This window comes from Diabrotica virgifera, chromosome 5 (genome assembly GCF_917563875.1).
Source record: "Diabrotica virgifera virgifera chromosome 5, PGI_DIABVI_V3a".
NCBI classification, from domain to species: Eukaryota; Metazoa; Arthropoda; class Insecta; order Coleoptera; family Chrysomelidae; genus Diabrotica; species Diabrotica virgifera.
In genome coordinates this window covers 197,715,349-197,735,454 of record NC_065447.1, presented here as the reverse complement: position 1 = coordinate 197,735,454, position 20,106 = coordinate 197,715,349, and the positions used below count along the sequence as shown (strand labels likewise).

The 20,106-nt window shown below is 31.4% G+C and overlaps 2 protein-coding genes across 8 annotated transcripts in view; both read right to left on the bottom strand.

The window, feature by feature from the left end:
* The window catches only part of LOC114324811 (signal-induced proliferation-associated 1-like protein 1), a 449,432-nt gene that overhangs the window by 110,201 nt on the left and 319,125 nt on the right, over positions 1-20,106 (bottom strand). The window lies entirely within an intron of this gene.
* On the bottom strand, positions 5,261-18,694 carry LOC126885258 (uncharacterized). Its single transcript, XM_050651742.1, has 2 exons — positions 18,181-18,694; positions 5,261-5,630 (listed from the first exon to the last, which is right to left on the bottom strand). The coding sequence occupies exons 1-2, from the start codon at positions 18,480-18,482 to the stop codon at positions 5,510-5,512; spliced, it is 423 nt and encodes a 140-aa protein (XP_050507699.1). The 5' UTR covers positions 18,483-18,694; the 3' UTR covers positions 5,261-5,509.

Sequence of the window (20,106 nt, the reverse complement as noted above, 5' to 3'; positions counted from 1 at the left end):
TTCACATATTGTGAAAGAAGAATATTGATTTTTATATAGACATTCGATACTCTCCCTTAGTTTGGTTGTTATTCCTCTTTGTTCTAGGAGCGACAACACTTTTTGCCGAGGAACGAGATCAAATGCTTTTTGTAAGTCTATAAACGCAAAATATGCTTTTCCCCTTCTGAGTTTCGTTTTATCAATGATCTGTTTAATAGTAAAGATATGGTCTTGCACACTTCTTCCTTTTCTAAAGCCACTTTGAGATTCTGCTAATGTTGTATCAATTATCTTTGTCAGCTTTTCTTGTAATATTTGTTTGTAAAGTTTCATTCCCGAGCACAAGATTCCTCTATAGTTTTTGCATTCCGTTTTATCTCCAGATTTAAATATGGGTAGTATCAACGCGATCTTCCATTTTTTGGTATTCTTTCAGCTTTCCATACCTTGTTTATTAATTGGAATAATATCTGTTGTCCTTGTAGTCCCATATATATGAGCATCTCTGTTGTTATTTTATCATGTCCTAGTGACTTTCCGTTTTTCATTTTTGTCAGTCCTTGTGTAAATTATTTCCATGTTATTGCAGTGTCTTGCGTTCTTTCTATAGTTTCTCCGGTATTTGTCACGTTAATCGTATATTGTGGTGTTTCATTTTCTGTTGATAATAGTTCTTGAAAATACCTTTTCCACGTTTCCATTATTTATTCTTCTTGTGTCAAAATGTTTCCTGTTTGGTCTCTAATTGTCGATTGGACTGTATTTTTCCCTTCTTAAAGTTTTCATGGTTTTATAAAACAGCTTTTGGTTGCGGTTGTTCCACTAGGATTAATCCATATCATTTTGTGTACATATATCACGGTGTGGGAAAAAAAAGTCTACAAAAAGATTAGGATCACGCTATTCTATTGACAAAGTTAATTAGTAATTCTCTACTTTCATTGGTGGTTTGATGGAGTGATTGTTTACCAATGGCTCCTAAGAAAAATTCTTCTTTGCCTATTGCCCATTCATACCTCCTAGTACGATCTTGTTTAGTCTGTCGTTCTATTCGACAATTTCTCGGTAAGCTGTCGTATACTTCTTCTAGCTGTTCAATTCTTCTTTTATTTCTATGTTTTTGTTCTGTCAGGCAGTGTATGTTTATGACTGAAAGGTTAAAGAATTTTGTTTTTGTTCTTAGTTAACAAATTTCCATAAAATTAATAATCTTAAAATGAATACAAGTAAATAACCTTGAGTTCGATCAATAGTCGAGGAAATGAAGCATTTTGGCTCGCAATTTTTCGTCCAGCATGGATTTACTTGAAATCTTCACAGAAGGTAGGGAATAGTCCAAGGATAATTTTCTATATCATGCCGCTGTACGCTAAAACTTTGGGGGAGGTTGCCACCCCATCTCGGGGGTGGGAATTTTTTATTACATTTTAACCATGTAAATCGATGTAAAACGTAATTCTAAGAAAAAAAAAAATGTTTTTTACATTCCCTTCGTAAAACTAATATTTTTCGAGTTATTCGCGCTTGAAAGTAACATTCTTTCGATGAAAAAATCGCTTTTTAGAGGTTTTTTTGAGAATACCTCTAAAAATATGCATTTAGTCAAAAAAACTGTAGATATCAAAATTGTGTATTTTAGTAACACAAACCAAATTCTTTTTCTGTAATATCTTTAAGACCAATACAAACCGAGATACGGCATGTTAAAGTTAGCTTTTTCCGTCAAATGCATAATTTGAAATATTCAAAGTTAAATAACAGAAAATTTTTGCATTTTTCGAGGATAACTTAAATAATCTTTTTTCAAGTATACAGTTAGGCCTTTTAAAATATAATAATAAAACCGTTCTATCCTGAAAACTAAGCGACTTATGATCAAAAAAATGTCGGTACCTGTTTTTTTCTATGAAAAAATCGGTGAAAACAACCCCCTAACTACCCTCCTAATTAAAAATGGGCCTTCACCTTTCTGTAATTGCTTTTATATTTGTATTATCAATACACTCAAGAAGTTTGACCTATTTAAAAGGCCTAATTTTAGAATAATTGGAGTTTAAAGAAAAATTACATTTTTGGAATTTCCCATTTTTCACCTTTTACTTCAAAATATCTCCGAAAATACTGGAGATACGAAAAAAATTATGGACCACTAAATTGTAGGGTTTTTAATATCTAAAATACCTTTTTGCATAGATTTTCATTTCAGTGAACAGTTAGCGAGATACAGCTGTTTAAATCCTCTATTTAAGAGCAAAAACCCCCTTATTCGAGCCCTTTAAACCCACCCTAATAAAAAACTAAGGGATCTTACGGAATTTAGTTTACACAGTCTTATAACTCTTCAATAATCCAATAAAGTCATTTTTGAAAAAACTTTTTATCTCAAAAAATGAAGGAGTTATGTTTATAAAACCATTTTTTTTTTCGAAAAATTAGGATAGTCCGTTTATGGATAATTTTCAATGTATGTATAATACCACAGAACCGGTTCGTATAATGGAAGATGATTAAAAAACTATTTGTATTTGTACATATTTGTAAATTCGTATTTTTGTGTAAATAAATGTTTTTGTAATTCTTTAATTCTACTTTTTTTCTGTATAGATCTATTAAAATATCTACTTATAAAAACTGTAATGTTATTAAGGGTGGTTTTTAAGGGTTGAAATATTATGATATTATATCGTAAAGTATAAAACAACCATTATTTAACCAATGAAAACAAAATTTTACCCATATTAAAGTTTACAATGTTTTTATATAATTTTTGACAATAAGGGGTAGTTTACACCCCTAGAAAGAATCAACGCCCTTCAGCATGATATAGAATATGAAGTACAGAGTGAGATGATCCTAATCCCAAATTTTTATGTGAATCGATGCAAGCCAAAATTATTCTTTTAGGATAAGTAAATTTTTTATATATAGCTCCAACAAGGTTGGTTTTAAGGGTTGAAATATTATGACAGTATATCTTAAAGCATAAAGCAATCATTATGTAACTAATAGGAACCAAATGTTGACAATATTAAAGTTTAAAATGTTATTTTATAATTTTTTACAATTAGGGGTAGTTTCCACCCTTAAAAAACCAAAAGCGTACAACGGCTCAATATAGAAAATGAACTAGAGGGTGTAATGGGCCTTATTCCAAAATTTTTGTACAAATCGATGCTGGACGAAAAAATTGCGAGGTTTTGCCATTTTTTCAGCTTCATTTCCTCGACTACAATACCATAAACGATAAACGATCAATTTTAACAGTGTGTTTAAGGTCCTTCTTCCCTCTTTTCAATAAGACATGATAATTTGTTTACTCAATGTGTGCGACGAATTCCTACTTCAACACGTCACACGTTTACGGTGTCAAACTGCCAATTTAGGAAGCTCTCACACCAAAAGCGATATCCGATCGATATATGTAACACGCAACATCCCATATAGTCCAGACTGTATCGTCGTCCCCGTTAGGTAAATTATTTCGATCCGTCTTTTTTGCACAAAAGTTTTTACTTAAAAAAAGGTTCTAATAACAAATACACGGTGCCGGGAGGTGCCGCGGTCGGATAATTGTTTAAACAATTTTTTTAAACAAATTTAAAAAATAAATTTTTTCACTTCGTACCAATTTTTTTAGATTCTTTGGGACATTATGAGCAAAAAAGGTCTCTTATGATTTTTCTCGAAAATTAATTGTTGTCGAGTTATACGCGATTTAAAATTTGAAAAGCCAAGGCTTTAACTCTGTTAAAAATTTTTATTATGAAAATCAGAAAGTGACTAAATCAAAGTTTAAAGCCCCCTACGTGATCCTGAAGAAATTTTTGTCATTAATTTATTACTAAACTGTTTTTAACTGTTAGCACTAACAGCGTATTGGGGCGGCCGTCAATGTGAGTGCGAGTAAGATGCACCATTGGTTGCCGGAATGGTGCATCTCTTTCGCACTCACATTGACGGCCGCCTCAATACACTGTTAGCGCTCATTGATAATAATTAAAAATAACAGCTTAGTAATACATTAATGACACAAATTTCTGCAAGATCATGTAGGGGGGGGGGGGGGCTTTAAACTTTTATTTAGTCACTTTTTGTCTTTCATAATAATAATTTTTAACTGAGTTATTAAGCCTTGAAAATGGTCATTTTGGTGTTATATATAATCTTAGCTTGGATTCCAGGCCATACTGGAGTAAAGGGGAATAAGAGGCTGATAAATTGGCAAATATAGGCAAGACTTTAAACGTTTCTGCAGACATTGAAATATATAAATTTGACTTTTTACCTTTCATTAAACACAAAATTGTAGTTTGAGTTGTAATTGAGTTTAAAGTTGAATGGACAAAACAGTTTAAAACTGAAGGGAAATGGTATCAACAATACCAAAGTGATTTTTCTACAAACCCTTGGTTCCACAAATTCACATTTGTGGATCGAAGGCACTCGACATCAATTATTAGGATGCGAACGGGTCAATGCCTCACACCAGATCATTATTTGTTTAAAATCAATTGTAGTGATACTCCTTTTTGTGAATGTTGACAAATAGGAAGTATAACTCATATGTTACTTGAATGCCCAATTACAAAATAAATCAATTTGACCTGTATCAGGAACTTGTTAATATAGGAAGTCCAACCCCCATTTCAATATAAAATAGTCTGCATAATATTAATGACCAAATCTTAAGAACGATCAATCAATTTATAATAATATTTCAAATTAAAATATAAAATAGTTATTTGACAATCATAATACAATGAATTTAACGAAGGGAATATGGAAAATCCAGACCCTTTGAAAAGAGGATTCAGCGTTTTTCAAATTTTAAATCGCGTATAACTCAAAAACAATCAATTTTAGAGAAAAATTACAAGAAACTTTTTTTGCCCGTAATGACCCAAAGAATCTAAAAAAAATTGTACGAAGTTAGAAAATTGATTTTTTGAATTTGTTTAAAAAAAATGTTTAATCTATTTTCCGATCGCGGCACCTCCCGGCACCCTGTGGATTTATTATGAGGACCTCTTTTTCAGTAAGTGTGTGCAAAGAAAACGAATCCGAATAATTTACCTAACGGGGGCAACGATACAGCATGGTCTAATAAATATCAGCCGTTAATATATGTATTCAATGCACTTAAACTATTACCTAGAATTCTTTGAAACGTCGTCCGGGGTCGGATTCTCAAAAAAAGGCAGAGTGTGCCGTAGCATATGTCCAGATGTGTATACATATTTGGGATTGAAAGCGTAGAACGAGAGGGATCCTAGGGCATTATAATTTTTGAGATAATAGGTTTATTGAAATCAATTTTTTACAATAATTTGTTTACTTACATAATAAACTTAAAAAAGTCTTAAAATAATAAACATGCTTGTTGACTTATCTATCTAATATTTACAGATTAATATTTACAGTTTTCTGTAAATATTACAAGCTGTAGTCCATTCTGGAAGTCATGGTTATCCTTTTGTTGACTTATTCTTCTGATCTTTCTCCATTTTCTATTTTCACACCCAGGTATTTATGTATATGTTGTTACTTGTTCTAGTTTTTGGTTATTTATCTCTATATTTACTCGATTATCCTCATTTCCCATGACCATTATCTTTGTTTTCTCCAGGTTTATTTTCATATTTCTTTCCCTAATAATACAAAAAAAAAAATTTTATACAAATTAAGTTAAGTGATATTTTTAAAGTTTATGGGCAATTGATAGTTTGTTCGCTGACGGTAAAATAATGCAAAACCTATAAATTTTAAAGATCCGCTTAGATTGACATGAAATTTGGCATATACATATATAGGTAGCATGGGGGTGAGTTTTATCCCTTCTCGAGGGTGAAAAAAATATACGTTCAAAATAAGACCGGAAATGGATAAACTAACTAATTCTAAGCAACTTTTAAATAACTGATGGATTCGACCGTTACTTCATGGAAGTTCATTTTATCTCACAATAAAACACTGAAAAACGTTTGTTTTTTATACTTCCACAAAATTTATTACAACTATGTTATTACTACAGCTGTTTCGGCAAAGTGCCTTTCTCAAGTGATATATTTTACAATGTGTTTGCCTTTTTAAGTCTTTAACTGAAGAGGTTGAGGAGTGGGGAGCTGTTTGTCTCGAGTTGGTCATTCAGAATTGTATCTGTATTTTTCAATTTATTAATTTCCATTGATTCTAAAAGTGATAGCTTAAGGCCTTTATTTTGAATATGTAGAATTTGAAACTCTTCATTGAAAGAATGATTATGATCTAGAAGGTGAAGTGCGTATGTAGAAGTGTCTGTTTTTCTATTGTTGAAAGCACTTTTGTGTTCTGCTATCCGTTTGTTAAAAGTTCTGCCAGTTTGACCGATATAAGTTTTCGGACAGTCACCACAAGTTAGTTTGTACACACCACTCTGTAGTTGCTTTCTCTTTCGGCTTTTATTGTTTTTAATATGTTTGCTTAACCCTTAACTACAGACATCCCAATATTAGCACGAAATTACAGATCCCCGGTATTTTTTACCTGTCATTATAAACTAGGGTCAAAATTTAAAGTTAATAATAAAAAACAAAAAAATTTGCATTATGGGTTTTTCTGGAGTCTCTAGATATGGGAAAAATGGTAAAATGAGTGATTTTAATAATATAATACAAGATTTTTGAAGAATAATCTATTAAACCAGAATTTTGGTAACATTTTTGGTCTATTGAAACAAACGGCCATAAATGCTATGAACAAAAATGTAGACTTCTTTTTAACAAATAAACGTAACATAGAATCACAAAGGAAACATAAAATAGCATTTACAAAAATTTTTACATCCATGAGAAAAAATCTGCAAGGGGTAAAATTATCACAGAATTAAATGGCAATTCCATTTTTGCAAAGTGGCCTCAAAATTTTTATCGTCAAATTTAACCTTCATTGAAGGTCCAGGATGACTTCCGCAGTCCATTTCTTTACTTTTTTCCTAAAAACATAAAAAAATAATATGAACATTACAGATTTACAAATATAGTACTCATATAAAAATACTTACTTAACACAAACATCCGGTAATTTTTACCGGTTAAGATTTTTGATGTGTGCTAGAAAAGAAAATATGGACAATACACACTACACGCTTTGACTAGCATTGTTATACAAACTACCCGAGAGGTACAGAGACACATGAACTTGTAAGTCGTGAGGTTACCATGAAATCCACATTTTGGAAATGCCCGCCGGTAAAAAATACCGGATCTCTGTAGTTAAGGATTAAGTTGTTGTTAGTTCTGAAAGCTGGTGTTATTCCTTTCTTTTTTACGTATCTGGCTATTTTTGTTGTTATTTTGCTCTCTCACATATACTGGCAAAATAACGACAAAAATAGCAGCCAGATACATAAAAAAGAAAGGAATAACACCAGCTTTCAGAACTAACAACAACTTAAGCAAACATATTAAAAACAATAAAAGCCGAAAGAGAAAGCAACTACAGAGTGGTGTGTACAAACTAACTTGTGGTGACTGTCCGAAAACTTACATCGGTCAAACTGGCAGAACTTTTGACAAACGGATAGCAGAACACAAAAGGGCTTTCAACTTCACCTTCTAGATCATAATCATTCTTTCAATGAAGAGTTTCAAATTCTACGTATTCAAAATAAAGGCCTTAAGCTATCACTTTTAGAATCAATGGAAATTAATAAATTGAAAAATACAGATATAATTCTGAATGACCAACTCGAGACAAACAGCTCCCTACTCCTCAACCTCTTCAGTTAAAGACTTAAAAAGGCAAACACATTGTAAAATATATCACTTGAGAAAGGCACTTTGCCGAAACAGCTGTAGTAATAACATAGTTGTAATAAATTTTGTGGAAGTATAGAAAACAAACGTTTTTCAGTGTTTTATTGTGAGATAAGCAACTTTTGTTTCATAGCATTTTTTCATTAAGTTAAAACTTTTCGAGTTATTTGCGAGTAAGTATGTTCATAAAAAAACACATTTTCAGACGGTTTCTTGCAACTAACTTAAAAAGTAAGTATTTTATCGAAAAAATAACATTCTTAGCAAAAATATATCCCATAAAAAAGTGAAAAAAATGGTTTAAGTATGAGATTACCTAGTAAAAGAAGAGTTATAAGTAATAAAAAACACATTGATACTCGCCAAGTTTCAAATTGAATATATCAACGTGGAATAACCAAAAAACAAAGCACTTTTGGAAAAAACTCATTACCACTTTTTTAAATTGTTTAAAAAACTTTAATTTTGTTTTAGTAGCAAAAGTAAGCAAGTTACGCTTAAAATAACGTTGGTCCCTTCCTTTTTTCGTAAAAGGAAATCGTGAAAATCACCACCTAATCAGCATCCCCAGTGAAATTAATCCTACTAATATAATATGATTCTTTTACAACTTATTCTTATTCGCATACTGCCCAGAGTTTTTCATTCTCCAATTGCTTAATTTTATCATTAAGGCTTTTCAAGATTTTGCTTAGACTTTCTTGTATACTGTTTTTTTTTTGTACTTTTTTGGTATTCTCTAATTCGTCTAATATTTTTTTTTCGTGTATGGAGCCCTTTATATTTTTTACTTCGTAAATAGTATATTTATTTGTATTGTTCTGTTTTCTAGCGACACTCTGAAACCGTATGTTCTTATTTTTTTGACTGGGCCATTGGGCCTTGGAAGATAGGTAGGTAGGCCCTTTTTAATAAAAGAAAAAGTATTGATTCCAAATGTTTTTTATTTTGAACTGCCTCCTCTTGACAGACAAAAGTTTATGGCATCATTTTTTATGGCATCATTTAACCCGAGCTTCGAATCTCCTACTGACATTGGTTTTCTGTTCCAGTTTAAGTCAAAAAGCTTAAAGTTGCAGTTTAAATTTCATTTTTGAGAAGTTTTTGAATAATTAATAATTCAGATTTTTACATAAAAAGAAGTGTTTTATTATATATATATATATACAGTTTTTAAGATATTTCCTAGAAGATGGCAGTAGTGTGTGACGATCCCTTATTCAACATTAATTTTGTTCGTGTTATTGAAAGTCGTCCGTGCATTTGGAATTACAATTTACAGGAGTACAGCAAAAGGAATATAACAGAGAAAGCGTGGACGGAGATCGCAAATGAAGTAAACGATACAGGTAAGAAAAAAATATATTTTTTAAAAAGCATAACAACATAATTTTATTATTATTATAAATATGATTATAATAATAAATCTATAAAATTTAGGCATATTTCCATTGAATGGGTATTGATCCTTGTGGCATTAAAAAGTATGCAGCTAAAGATTTTCTAATTTTCATTGCTACTGTCGTTTCGCGATATCCATCTTCATGTTCATTAATTAGTAAATATCTGTCGTCATAGTCGAACTGCATTGGAGTGGATAATTTTCCTTCTCGTATTCGAATAAAATTATGTAAAATACACGCAGCCTTCACAATTTTCTTGACAGTTTCTTCTTCACAACAAATTGGCCCTTCGAATATACGAAATTTAGAAACTAATAATCCAAACGCACATTCGATACTTTTTCTTCCCCGTGACAGCCTAAAGTTGAATATTCGTCTTGGAGAATTCAAAATTCTTTGAGGATATGGCCTCATAAGATACGGTAATAATGGAAAAGCTTCATCTCCACATATGTAAAAAGGAAACGGGTCTCCACTAGAATCTGCTGTTAAGTGAGAGGGTTCAGGAATGTCGAGATTGTGTTTTTGCAATAGTTTTCCAATATGAGATGATTTAAATACCGCTCCATCACTATTTCGTCCCAGATCACCGACATCAATTGTCGTAAACAAGCTATCTGCATCAGAAGTCGCCATTAACACCATCGAAAAAAATCCTTTGTAATTATAATTACTGGAGCCACTGTTAGAAAACTTTTTTACTCGAATATGCTTGCCATCGATAGCTGCGATGCAATTTGGCAAATTCCACAATTCGTTATACCGGTCAGCGTTGCGTTTCCATGACTCTCTAGTTGGAATTGGCATAAATAAAGGCTGCAAAGTACACCATAATGCTTCCGTTGTTTCTTGAACTATTTTACCAATAGTATTATCTCCTCGATAGAATTGCTGTGCTAGATTTTTAAAACTATCACCAGTCACCAAATATCTGAAAAAGAAGCATTGCGTTAACTTTCGAAATTTTATAGAGTGCGCTGGAATAAGTGTTACCCCCATATATTAACTTATTTATTTTTAACACATAAGCAAAACGCTCGGGCAGGTCGATTTTTAAAATAATCATAGTATAATTATTTAACATCAATGTTTCGAACTTTACGCGATCCCTCTTCAGGCGACAGTAATGGCTTTGATTTTTTTACATCTTTTTTGTACTTTTTTAATGGCAAAGTACATCATGTCACACCTCATTTAAAAGCTTTTAAAATAGTAATTACAAAAATGTATAACACTTGCGCAAAATTTCGGTCCAATGCTTTTTAAATGCATTCATTTTTTTTAATCCAAAAAACTATGAAGAATTTTTGAAAAATTTAAACGCAGAATAAAGAATTACATTATCACCGAGGGCCCAAAGTCCCTAAAAACTTCTATAATGTTTATTTTAATAAGTTACAGGGGTGAAAACAAAGAGAAAGTTTAGTATGAATTTTAATTTCAAATACCTATATCATTCAAAATAAACTTTTTGTTTATTCTAAGGGACTTTAGGATCTCGGTAATAATGTAATCTTTCATTCTGCGTTTAAATTTTTCAAAAATACTAGTTGGTTTCCTCAGAATTCGAAAAAAATTAATGCGTTTAAAAAACATTTGACCGAAATTTTGCCCAAGTATTATACATTTTTGTAATCAGTATTTTAAAAGCTTTTAAATGAGGTATGAGTATCACATGATGTACTTTTCCATATTTATAAAAAAATCAAACTTATGAACTTGTGACTGTCACCTGAAGAGGGATCACGTAAAGTTCGAAACAGTGTTACTCTAATATACAATGATTATTTTTAGAAATCGGCCTGTCTATGATCTATAAAATATTAATGTAGTCCATGTGCTGAGACCGCTCCCGTCTGAAAAAATGTCTGACTCAATTTCTTTGTGGATTCCTATTCAAAAAATCTTATAAAAAATCTGAAGGGCGCGGGCGAAATTTTTGAACAGAAATTGTTTAAACAATTTTTTTTTAAACAAATACAAAGTATCACCTTTTTTTGCTGCGGAAACTTTATTTTTTTATCCGGATATTTTTTTAGGATTATTGGTCGAAACAAGAAAGCTATCTTTTCATTTTTTTTCAAAAGTGGACCGTTTTCGAGTTATAGGCGATTTAAAATCCGAAAAATGCGAACATAAGCATTTTTGAAGCATAAAAACTAATATTTATATTAGTACTTTTGGGGTTGCCAAGTGCTTAAATTGAAGTTCAAACGTTCAATAATTAATTTTCAAGATTTTGAAGAGTGATCGGGTCTAACTTCAATTTATACCGTTGTTTTTTAATTGTTAATAATGCGTTACTATCCAATTCTTTTGCCGGTGCAGCGCGCTCTATTCCAACAATCTCTTATTTTGCTCCGGGAAACGTTTTCCTTAGGTTTTCTGGGTCATTCTAAATAAAAAAGGTATCTTGTCATTTTTCTAAGAAGTTAATAGTTTAGTAGTTATCAGCGATTTAAACTCTGAAAAATGTGAAAATACGAGTCTTGAAAACTCGTACCTAAGTAAATTTTGAAGTTGAAGTTTAAACATTAAGTTTTAAGATTTTGATGAGTAATATGAGTTTATTTCAATATAAACCGTTGTTTTTTAAATTGTTAAATATACGAGTCCACTCGATTTTTATTCCGCCTCGTCGCAGCAGCGCTGCGCCCCGCCGCACTATGTGGTTTCTCTGTCGCGCTATATGATTTATGTAACATAATTGGCAAATTGGCAATAATTAATTTAATAAATAAATAAAATATAAAAAAATATGTTAATAATATAATATACAAAAATTTTAATTAATGTGATGAATCTACTGAAGGTTGTGAGGTAGCTCCCGTATGAAAAATGTTTTCTATTCGGTTTCTTTGATGATTCCTGCTCAAAAATGTCTTCTTTAAACGTATCAGCAAGGTGCCGGGTAAAATTATTGGGCTGAAATTGTTTAAACAAATTTAAAAGGTTTTATTTTTTATTCCGAAAAATGTTTTTTTACGATTCTTGTGTCATTTTAAACAAAAAATATATCTTCTCATTTTTTCTTAAACTTGATAGTTTGTGGCAATACGAATTTTCGAGGCTTGAAAACTAATATCTAAATAAGTTTTGTAGTTTGCAAGTGCCTGAATTGAGGTTTAAACATTAAGATTCTGTAGAGTATTCAGGTCTTGTTTCAATTTATACCGTTTTTTTTTAATTGTTAAATATGCGCGACTACAGCACGGCGCGCGCTTACAATTCGAATGGAAGCGCATAATTAACAATTAAAAAACAATGGTCTAAATTCAAATAAGCCCCGATTACTCGACATAATCTTTAAACATAATATTTATACATACTTCAGTTTAGGCAACCTCAAAAATAATATATTACTGAGTTTTCAATCGTCGAAAGTACTTCAATCGTCGAAAGTATTTTCATAATTTTAGATCTTAAATCACTTATAACTCGAAAACTATCAACTTTCGAGAAAAACAAAACATATATTTTTGTTTAGAATGACCCAGAAATAGTCCGTTCTTTTAACGGTAAAATATTTCAAAACCTCTAAATTTTAAAGAACCGCCTGGATTGACATGAAATTTGGCATACACATAGCTAATAAGTCAAAGAAAAAAAGTGATATTGTGCCGATATGTGCTTTTGCCCTGGGGGTGGTTTTCGCTCCCCCCTTGGGGGTGAAAAAATATTCGTCCAAAGAAAGTCAGCAAATGGATAAACTGGCTAATTTTAAATAACTTTTGTTCTATAGAGTTTTTTCACTAAGTCAATACTTTTCGAGTTATTTGGCAGTGACTATGTTCATTTTTTCAACAAAATAACCACCCGATAAGTAAGTATTTTCTCGAAAAAACATTCTTAACAAAAATATAGCCTGTAAAATATTTTAAAAAATGGGGTATATATCATGTCTCTACACCTAGTAGAAACAGAGTTATAGCTAATGAAAAATAGGTTCATATTCGTCAAATTCCAAATGGAATACTTTAACGTGAAATAACCAAAAATGAAGCACATTTCGGGGAAAACTCATTACAACTTATTTAAAATGTTTAAAAAAAGCTTTATTTTTGTTTTATAAAAAAAATTTCTAGCATCAAAATTAAACAAGTTACGCTCAAAATAAAGTTAGTCCCTATTGGTTTTGGTAAAAAAATCGAGAAAATCACCCCCTAATTAGTATCTTAAATGAACTAATTCGTTACGACTTCACCAGTTTCTTGACTCGTGTATATATTGTTTATATGATCTGTTAGTTTCATCGGTTCAAAGTCCTTATTATTGAAATGGCTGTAGTTAAAAGGAGTTGAACGAGTCACTGATCACGGATGTATGCAAATTTAGAAACACCAAATCTTAATAAATTTTTGTCTAATAGAAATCAAAAAAATACATGATATTCAAAAAAGCAAAAAAGTTTTTAAAAATTTTACTTTGAAACCAAATTTTTTCAAAAATAAGCACTTTGAATCGATGAAACTTACAAATCATATAAACACAACATAAGTAAAATAATTTATGGAGCGGTAACGTTTAATTTCATTTAAGTTGCTAATTAGGGGGTGGTCTTCCCGATTTTTTTTTTTGCAAAAACATAAGGGACCAACTTTATTTTGAGCGTAACTTGCTTAAATTTAATGCTAGAAACTTTTTGTAAAAACAGAAATAGAGCTTTTTTAAAACACTTTAAAAAATTTATAATGGGTTTCCCCAAAAAGTGCTTAATTTTTTGGATATTTCACGTCAAAATATTCTATTTGAAATTTGGTGAATATGAATATATTTTTCATTGGCTATAACTCTGGTTCTACGAGATCCGGAGACCTAACGCGTACACCATTTCTTTTACTTTTTGATAGGCTATATTTTGCTAAGAAGGTTTTTTTCGACAAAATACTTACTTTTTGAGTTATTTGCGAAAAACCGTCTAAAAATGTGGTTATTTTGTTGAAAAATGAACATATTCACTCGCAAATAACTGGAAAAATGTTGACTTGGCGAAAAAGCTTTATAGAACAAAAGTTACTTAAAATTAGTCAGTTTACCCATTTCTAGACTTATTTTGGACATATATTTTTTCACCCCCAAAGGGGGTGAAAGTCACCCCCAGGGCAAAAGCACACATCGGCACAATATCACTTTTTTTCTTTGACATGTAAGCTATACGTATGCCAAATTTCATGTCAATACAAGCGGTTCTTTAAAATTTAGAGCAAAAACCGTGAAAGAATGGACTAAAATCATAAAAAAAAATTTTCAAAAAATTTTTCAAAAACAAAATTTTTTGAATTTTTTTGAAAAGTTATTTATAGTACTTACGTTCTTTAACGGTTATATATTGCAAAACCTCAAAATTTTAAAGAACCACTTGGATTAACATGAAATTTGGCATGCATATAGCTACCGCCTAAATTGAAGTTAGACTCGATCACTCTTGAGAATGTTTAAACTTTAATTTAAGCTCTTGACAGCCTCAAAAATTCTAATTTAAATACGAGTTTTCCCTTTTTCAGATTTTAAATCGCCTATAACTCGAAAGCTATCAAAGAAAAATGACAAAATATCTTTGTTGTCTAGAAGAACCCAAAAAACCTAAAGAAAATTTTACGGTGCAAAAAGGGGTTCTTTTGTAATTGTTTAAAAAATTTCTGCCAAAAAATTTCGACCGGCACCCTTTAGATTTTTTTGAAGGAGATATTTTTGAATAGGAATCCGCAAATAAACTAAAGCAGACATTTTTTTAGACGACAGCGGTCTCACCACATGGACTAATGATATGTCTTTTAGAACCGTGCATTATGCTGCAGTTTTTTAAAATACTTTTTTATTTTTCAGTAACCAATTGCCGCGAACGTTGGAGGAACATCCGAACGGCATTTCTTCGGTCACTGAAGGCACCACCAAGCGGCTCTGGGAAAAATTCCAAAAAGAAATATTACTTAAGTCAGTGCCTGGAGTTCCTTCTTCCATACACAAAGAGTAAACACCACACCGGCAATCTGGAAGCACTGGTTGATTACAATCAGCATTTGGATGATGAAACTGATCAAATTGCAGAATTTTCCGAAGATCACGAAACGGACACACCTGATACCGTACGAAAATCTCCCAATCGATCAACTTCGTCCCGTTATATGATAGAGGAATTTATGGGACCAAATATAGATGAAACGATAATTACTCCTAGGCATCCTAATAACAAGAGCAAAATCTATCATTCTCTCCATCCATCAACTTCGTCCCGTTATATGACAGAGGAATTTACGGGACCAACTGTAGATGAAACGATAATTACTCCTAGGCATCCTAATAACAAGAGCAAAATCTACCATTCTCTCCATCCATCAACTCCGTCCCGTTATATGACAGATGAATTTACGGGACCAACTGTAGATGAAACGATAATTACTTCTAGGCATCCTAATAAAAAGAGCAGAATCTGTCAGCAAACTACAACAAATTCATCAATATCAACTCCGGCTGATGACGCTTTCATTGGATGGCTTCAACAAAAAAAAAGGTAAAGAGAATGTCGATGAAAATCCCAATCTCTCTTTTTTACGCAGTTTATTGCCAGACATGAAAAAAATGACAGAGAAGCAAAATAGAAGATTTCGCCAGAAAGTTGTCGCTCTAATGGATGACATACTAGAAGATACAGACATGTATTAGACTGCCGTATTCTACTTCATCACGATCTAACGCTACAACCATATGTAAAGTACATAGTTGTTAAACAGCAGATCTACAGTGCGCTGGAATAAGTGTTATCCCACCCCCTAATTAACTCATTTATTTTTAGTACTTAAGCAAAACGCTCGGACAGGTCTATTTTGTCATATTATATAACAGCATCAATTTTTCGAACTTTACGCAATCCCTCTTCAGGTGACAGTCATAACTTTGATTTTTTGAAATGGGAAAGTACATAAAGTGACACCTCATTTCAAAGCTTTTGAAATTATGATTACAAAAATGTATAATACTTAGGCATAATTTCGGTCCAATACTTTTTAAATGCATTCATTTTTTTCGAATCCTGAGAAAACTAATAAGTATTTATGAAAAATTTAAACGCAGAATAAAAAACCATATTATTACCGAGGGCCAAAAGTCCCTTAGAATAAAAAAAAAGTTTCTTTTGAATGATATATTTCAAATTAAAAATCATACTAAATTTTCTCTTCGTTTGCACCCCTGTAACTTTCTTCTAAATTAAATGTAATCTTTCTTTATGGTTTAAATTTTTTAAAAATTCTTATTAGTTTTCTCAGGATTTAAAAGAAATGAATCCATTTAAAACATATTGGAACGAAATTTTGTGCAAGTATTATACATTTTTGTAATCAGTATTTTAAAAGCTTTTAAATGAGGTGTTACATGATGTACTTTCCCATTCAAAAAATCTTAGCTATGACTGTCACCTGAAGAGCGATCGTGTAAAGTTCGAAACATTGATACTATAATATACTATGATTATTTTAAAAATCGACCTGTCCGATTTGCATATGTGCTAAATATAAATAAGTTAATATGGGGGTAACACTTACTCCAGCGCAATGTATATTAAATTCCTATTCCTATGTCCAACCTCAAGTCAAAATTCAGAGTGTTACCCTTGGGAGACAAATAGAGTAGTTGCAGAGGATTATCCAAAAATATTAACAACAATAGTGTAGTATGAATATGCTGAACTTATTACTATTAGTATTATTATACAGGGTAGCGAGAAAGTATGGAAACACGGTAATTTCTCGGAAACCGCTGGAACGAGTTTTATAGATTTTGGTGGGTAAGGGTTTTCTAATACGGCCGATAATATAATGGTAATTACATTGTTGTCAAATATTCCGTTTTTCTGTAAATCTAATGAACTTTTTTTATTTCAAATGGAACACCCTGTATATTTTTTGCGTTTTGACGTTCTTGAGAAATACTCATTATTTTTCATGTTATATTTCCTATACCTAAATGCCACAATTTCGGAGTTATTGCTACATTTATTAAAAAAAATTTTTTTAAACAAATTAAAAAATCAAATTTTTTGGCCCGGATAGACATTATTTTGGTTCTTTGGATCATTGGGAACAAAAAAGATCTTTCGTAATTTTTCTTTGAAGTCAATCGTTTCCGAGTTATAAACAATGTAAAACTGAAAAAAATCGAAAAATTACGATTTTTAAGATTCAAAAACACAGGTAAAAAAAATAATTCTTGAAATTACGAAGTATCTTAATTCAAGCTCAAACCTTCTTTTATTAGCTCCCTATAAGAATTTTTGGCACGTTTCTAAAACATTGTTCTTTTTTCAATTGTTAATGAAGCGCATGAGAGGACGGGCGATTGGGCTGCATTAACAACTAGAAAAGATTGTTTTAAAATGCAATAAAACCAAATTACTTATCGGTTGCTGATAAAATAAGGTTTGAGCTTGAATTTCCTTCGTTGTTTCAAAAATAATATTTTTTACTTGTGTTTTTGAACCTAGAAAATCGTCATTTTTCGATTTTTATATTGTTTTAAATTGCTTATAACTAGGAACCGATTAACTTTAGGTAAAAATTACAAAAGACCTTTTTTGTTTTTAATGATTCAAAGAATCTAAACTAAAATAATGTCTATCCGGGCTGAAAAAAATTGATTTTTATAATTTGCTTAAAATTTTTTTTTTTAATAAATGTAGTAATAACTCCGAAATTATGGGATTTAGGTATAGGGAATATAACATAAAAATAATCTGTATTTCTTAAGGTCGTCAAAATGCATAAAATATACAGGGTGTTCCATTTGAAATAAGAAAGTTCATTAGATTTCCAGCATAACGGAAGATTTGACAACAATGTAATTACCACTGTTATATCGGCCGTATTAGAAAACCCTTACCCACCAACATCTATAAAAATCGTTTCAGCGGTTTCCGAGAAATTACCGTGTTTCCATACTTTCTCGCTACCCTGTATATTATACATAATTAATAATTAGTATTATTATATATTATACAGTATGCTTACCTTAAAGTTATTAATAAACGTTCTTCTGACGAAATTGCTTTTCGATAATTGGTGTTTTGTTTTTCTATATTCGGACCTACAATTTCCAATAAATATCTAAAACTAGCCTGGTTCATCCTATAATACTCTTTAAATTTTTCAGGATAAAGGTTTAACTGTTCTTTTAAAACAATTGCTGGACTATGAATGATGTTAAATGCATTCAGCGGGTGAATCCAATACCGACGCATTTTCCTTTTTTTTCTCTGACGTCTTCTTAAAAACTGCCAAGCTACAATAACGTCTTCTTCGCTTGAAGACATTTCAAATACTGATATAGATATACTTACTGAAGTTCCAAAATTGGCACGCTCATGTATTCTACATAATATATAAAATGTGTGAGGCGACGTTATCTCTGTTGAGTGTAAACAGATGTACGCTATTAATTATGAACTGTGCAACATTTTACGTATGAATTTTATTTTATGTGTTGCATTTGGTATGAGAGCTTCCTTAAATTCACAATTCACAGCGTGTGGTATGAATGAATTTGGGCTACAGTTTGCAGTTACAGTGAGTCATTTAAAATATCCGTTTCAAACGTCCACTGCTGCTACGTGTTCCGCATACAAATTAGTTTGTTTATAAATGTAGGTATGCATAAACTTCCAAGAAATGAAAAACCTGAAATAATTTAATCGAGTCGGTGATCATGGTCGAATTATTGTTTTCCTATCATTGCATGGTAGGCATCTAAGGGCCGGTTGTTCGAACGCTAATCAACAATGATCATTATCAAATAATTAATTACTGTCAATGTCAATTGTTAAAACATAATTAATTACAATTCTGAAACTATAATCAATTAATATAACAATAATTATTAACATAATTAATAATAAATCTCATAATTGTAATTAATTATGTTTTCAGCAACCCAAACAAAGTTGACATTGACAGTTTTGGTGACAGTAATTAAATATTTAATAATGATCATTGTTGATTAGCGTTCGAACAACCGGCCCTAAGTGCATTTAGAATGTACTTTAGATTAAATAGGTATGTTCAACCTTTATATAATAATGTGTTCCTGTTGTATGGTTTTGCTATACATACATTAAAAAAATAAACTAACATTTAACTCGATATTAAGTAAAACCTAATAAAAATATTACCAACGAATCAAGGATAACTATTGAATTTGTCTTCATATGAAATGTACTACAATGATCAAAACGAAAAAGCAGCTACTTAAAGATGTTCGTGGTTTCGAACTTATTCTTTTTATCTTCTTCTTCTTCCTTCTTCTATGTAGGCTTTAAAACCCGTTTCGCCTTCAATATTAGCCTCCTAAATTGTTTAAAGTATCGCACCATCTTTTTCTTGGGCTGCCAATACTTCTCCGTCCATTTGGTGAATTATCTCGTGCTATTCGTACTATCCTATCCTCTGTCATTCTACTAATGCGTTCGTTCCACTCCTGTTTCCGTTTTGTCACCCATACATTAATATCTTCTACATTGCATGATCTTCCTATGTTTTCGCTTCTCTCCCTATCCAACAGACTTTTCCCTGATATTCGTCGAAGTATTTTCATCTCTGTTGTTTCTAGTAGTCGTCTCGTTTTAGATGTGTCGGGTCTTGTCTCCGTCGTGTATGTCAATATAGGTCTAATTGCTGCTTTACAGATTCTTGCTTTTGTGTCTTAGGTGTTCTTCCAAATTGTGTCATTAAGAGATCTCGCCGCTTTACTTGCTTTTAAGCTTGGTTGTCGTACTTCCTCTTCAACATCTCCGTAACTGGTTATATCTATTCCCAGATCTCTAAACCTTGCTTCCTGCTTTATCATTTTCCCATCAATCCTAATTGAACGGCAGTTCTCGCCAGTGGCGCACAACCCCCCTACACGCGACACTATACAGGGTGTTAGTAAATAAGTATGAA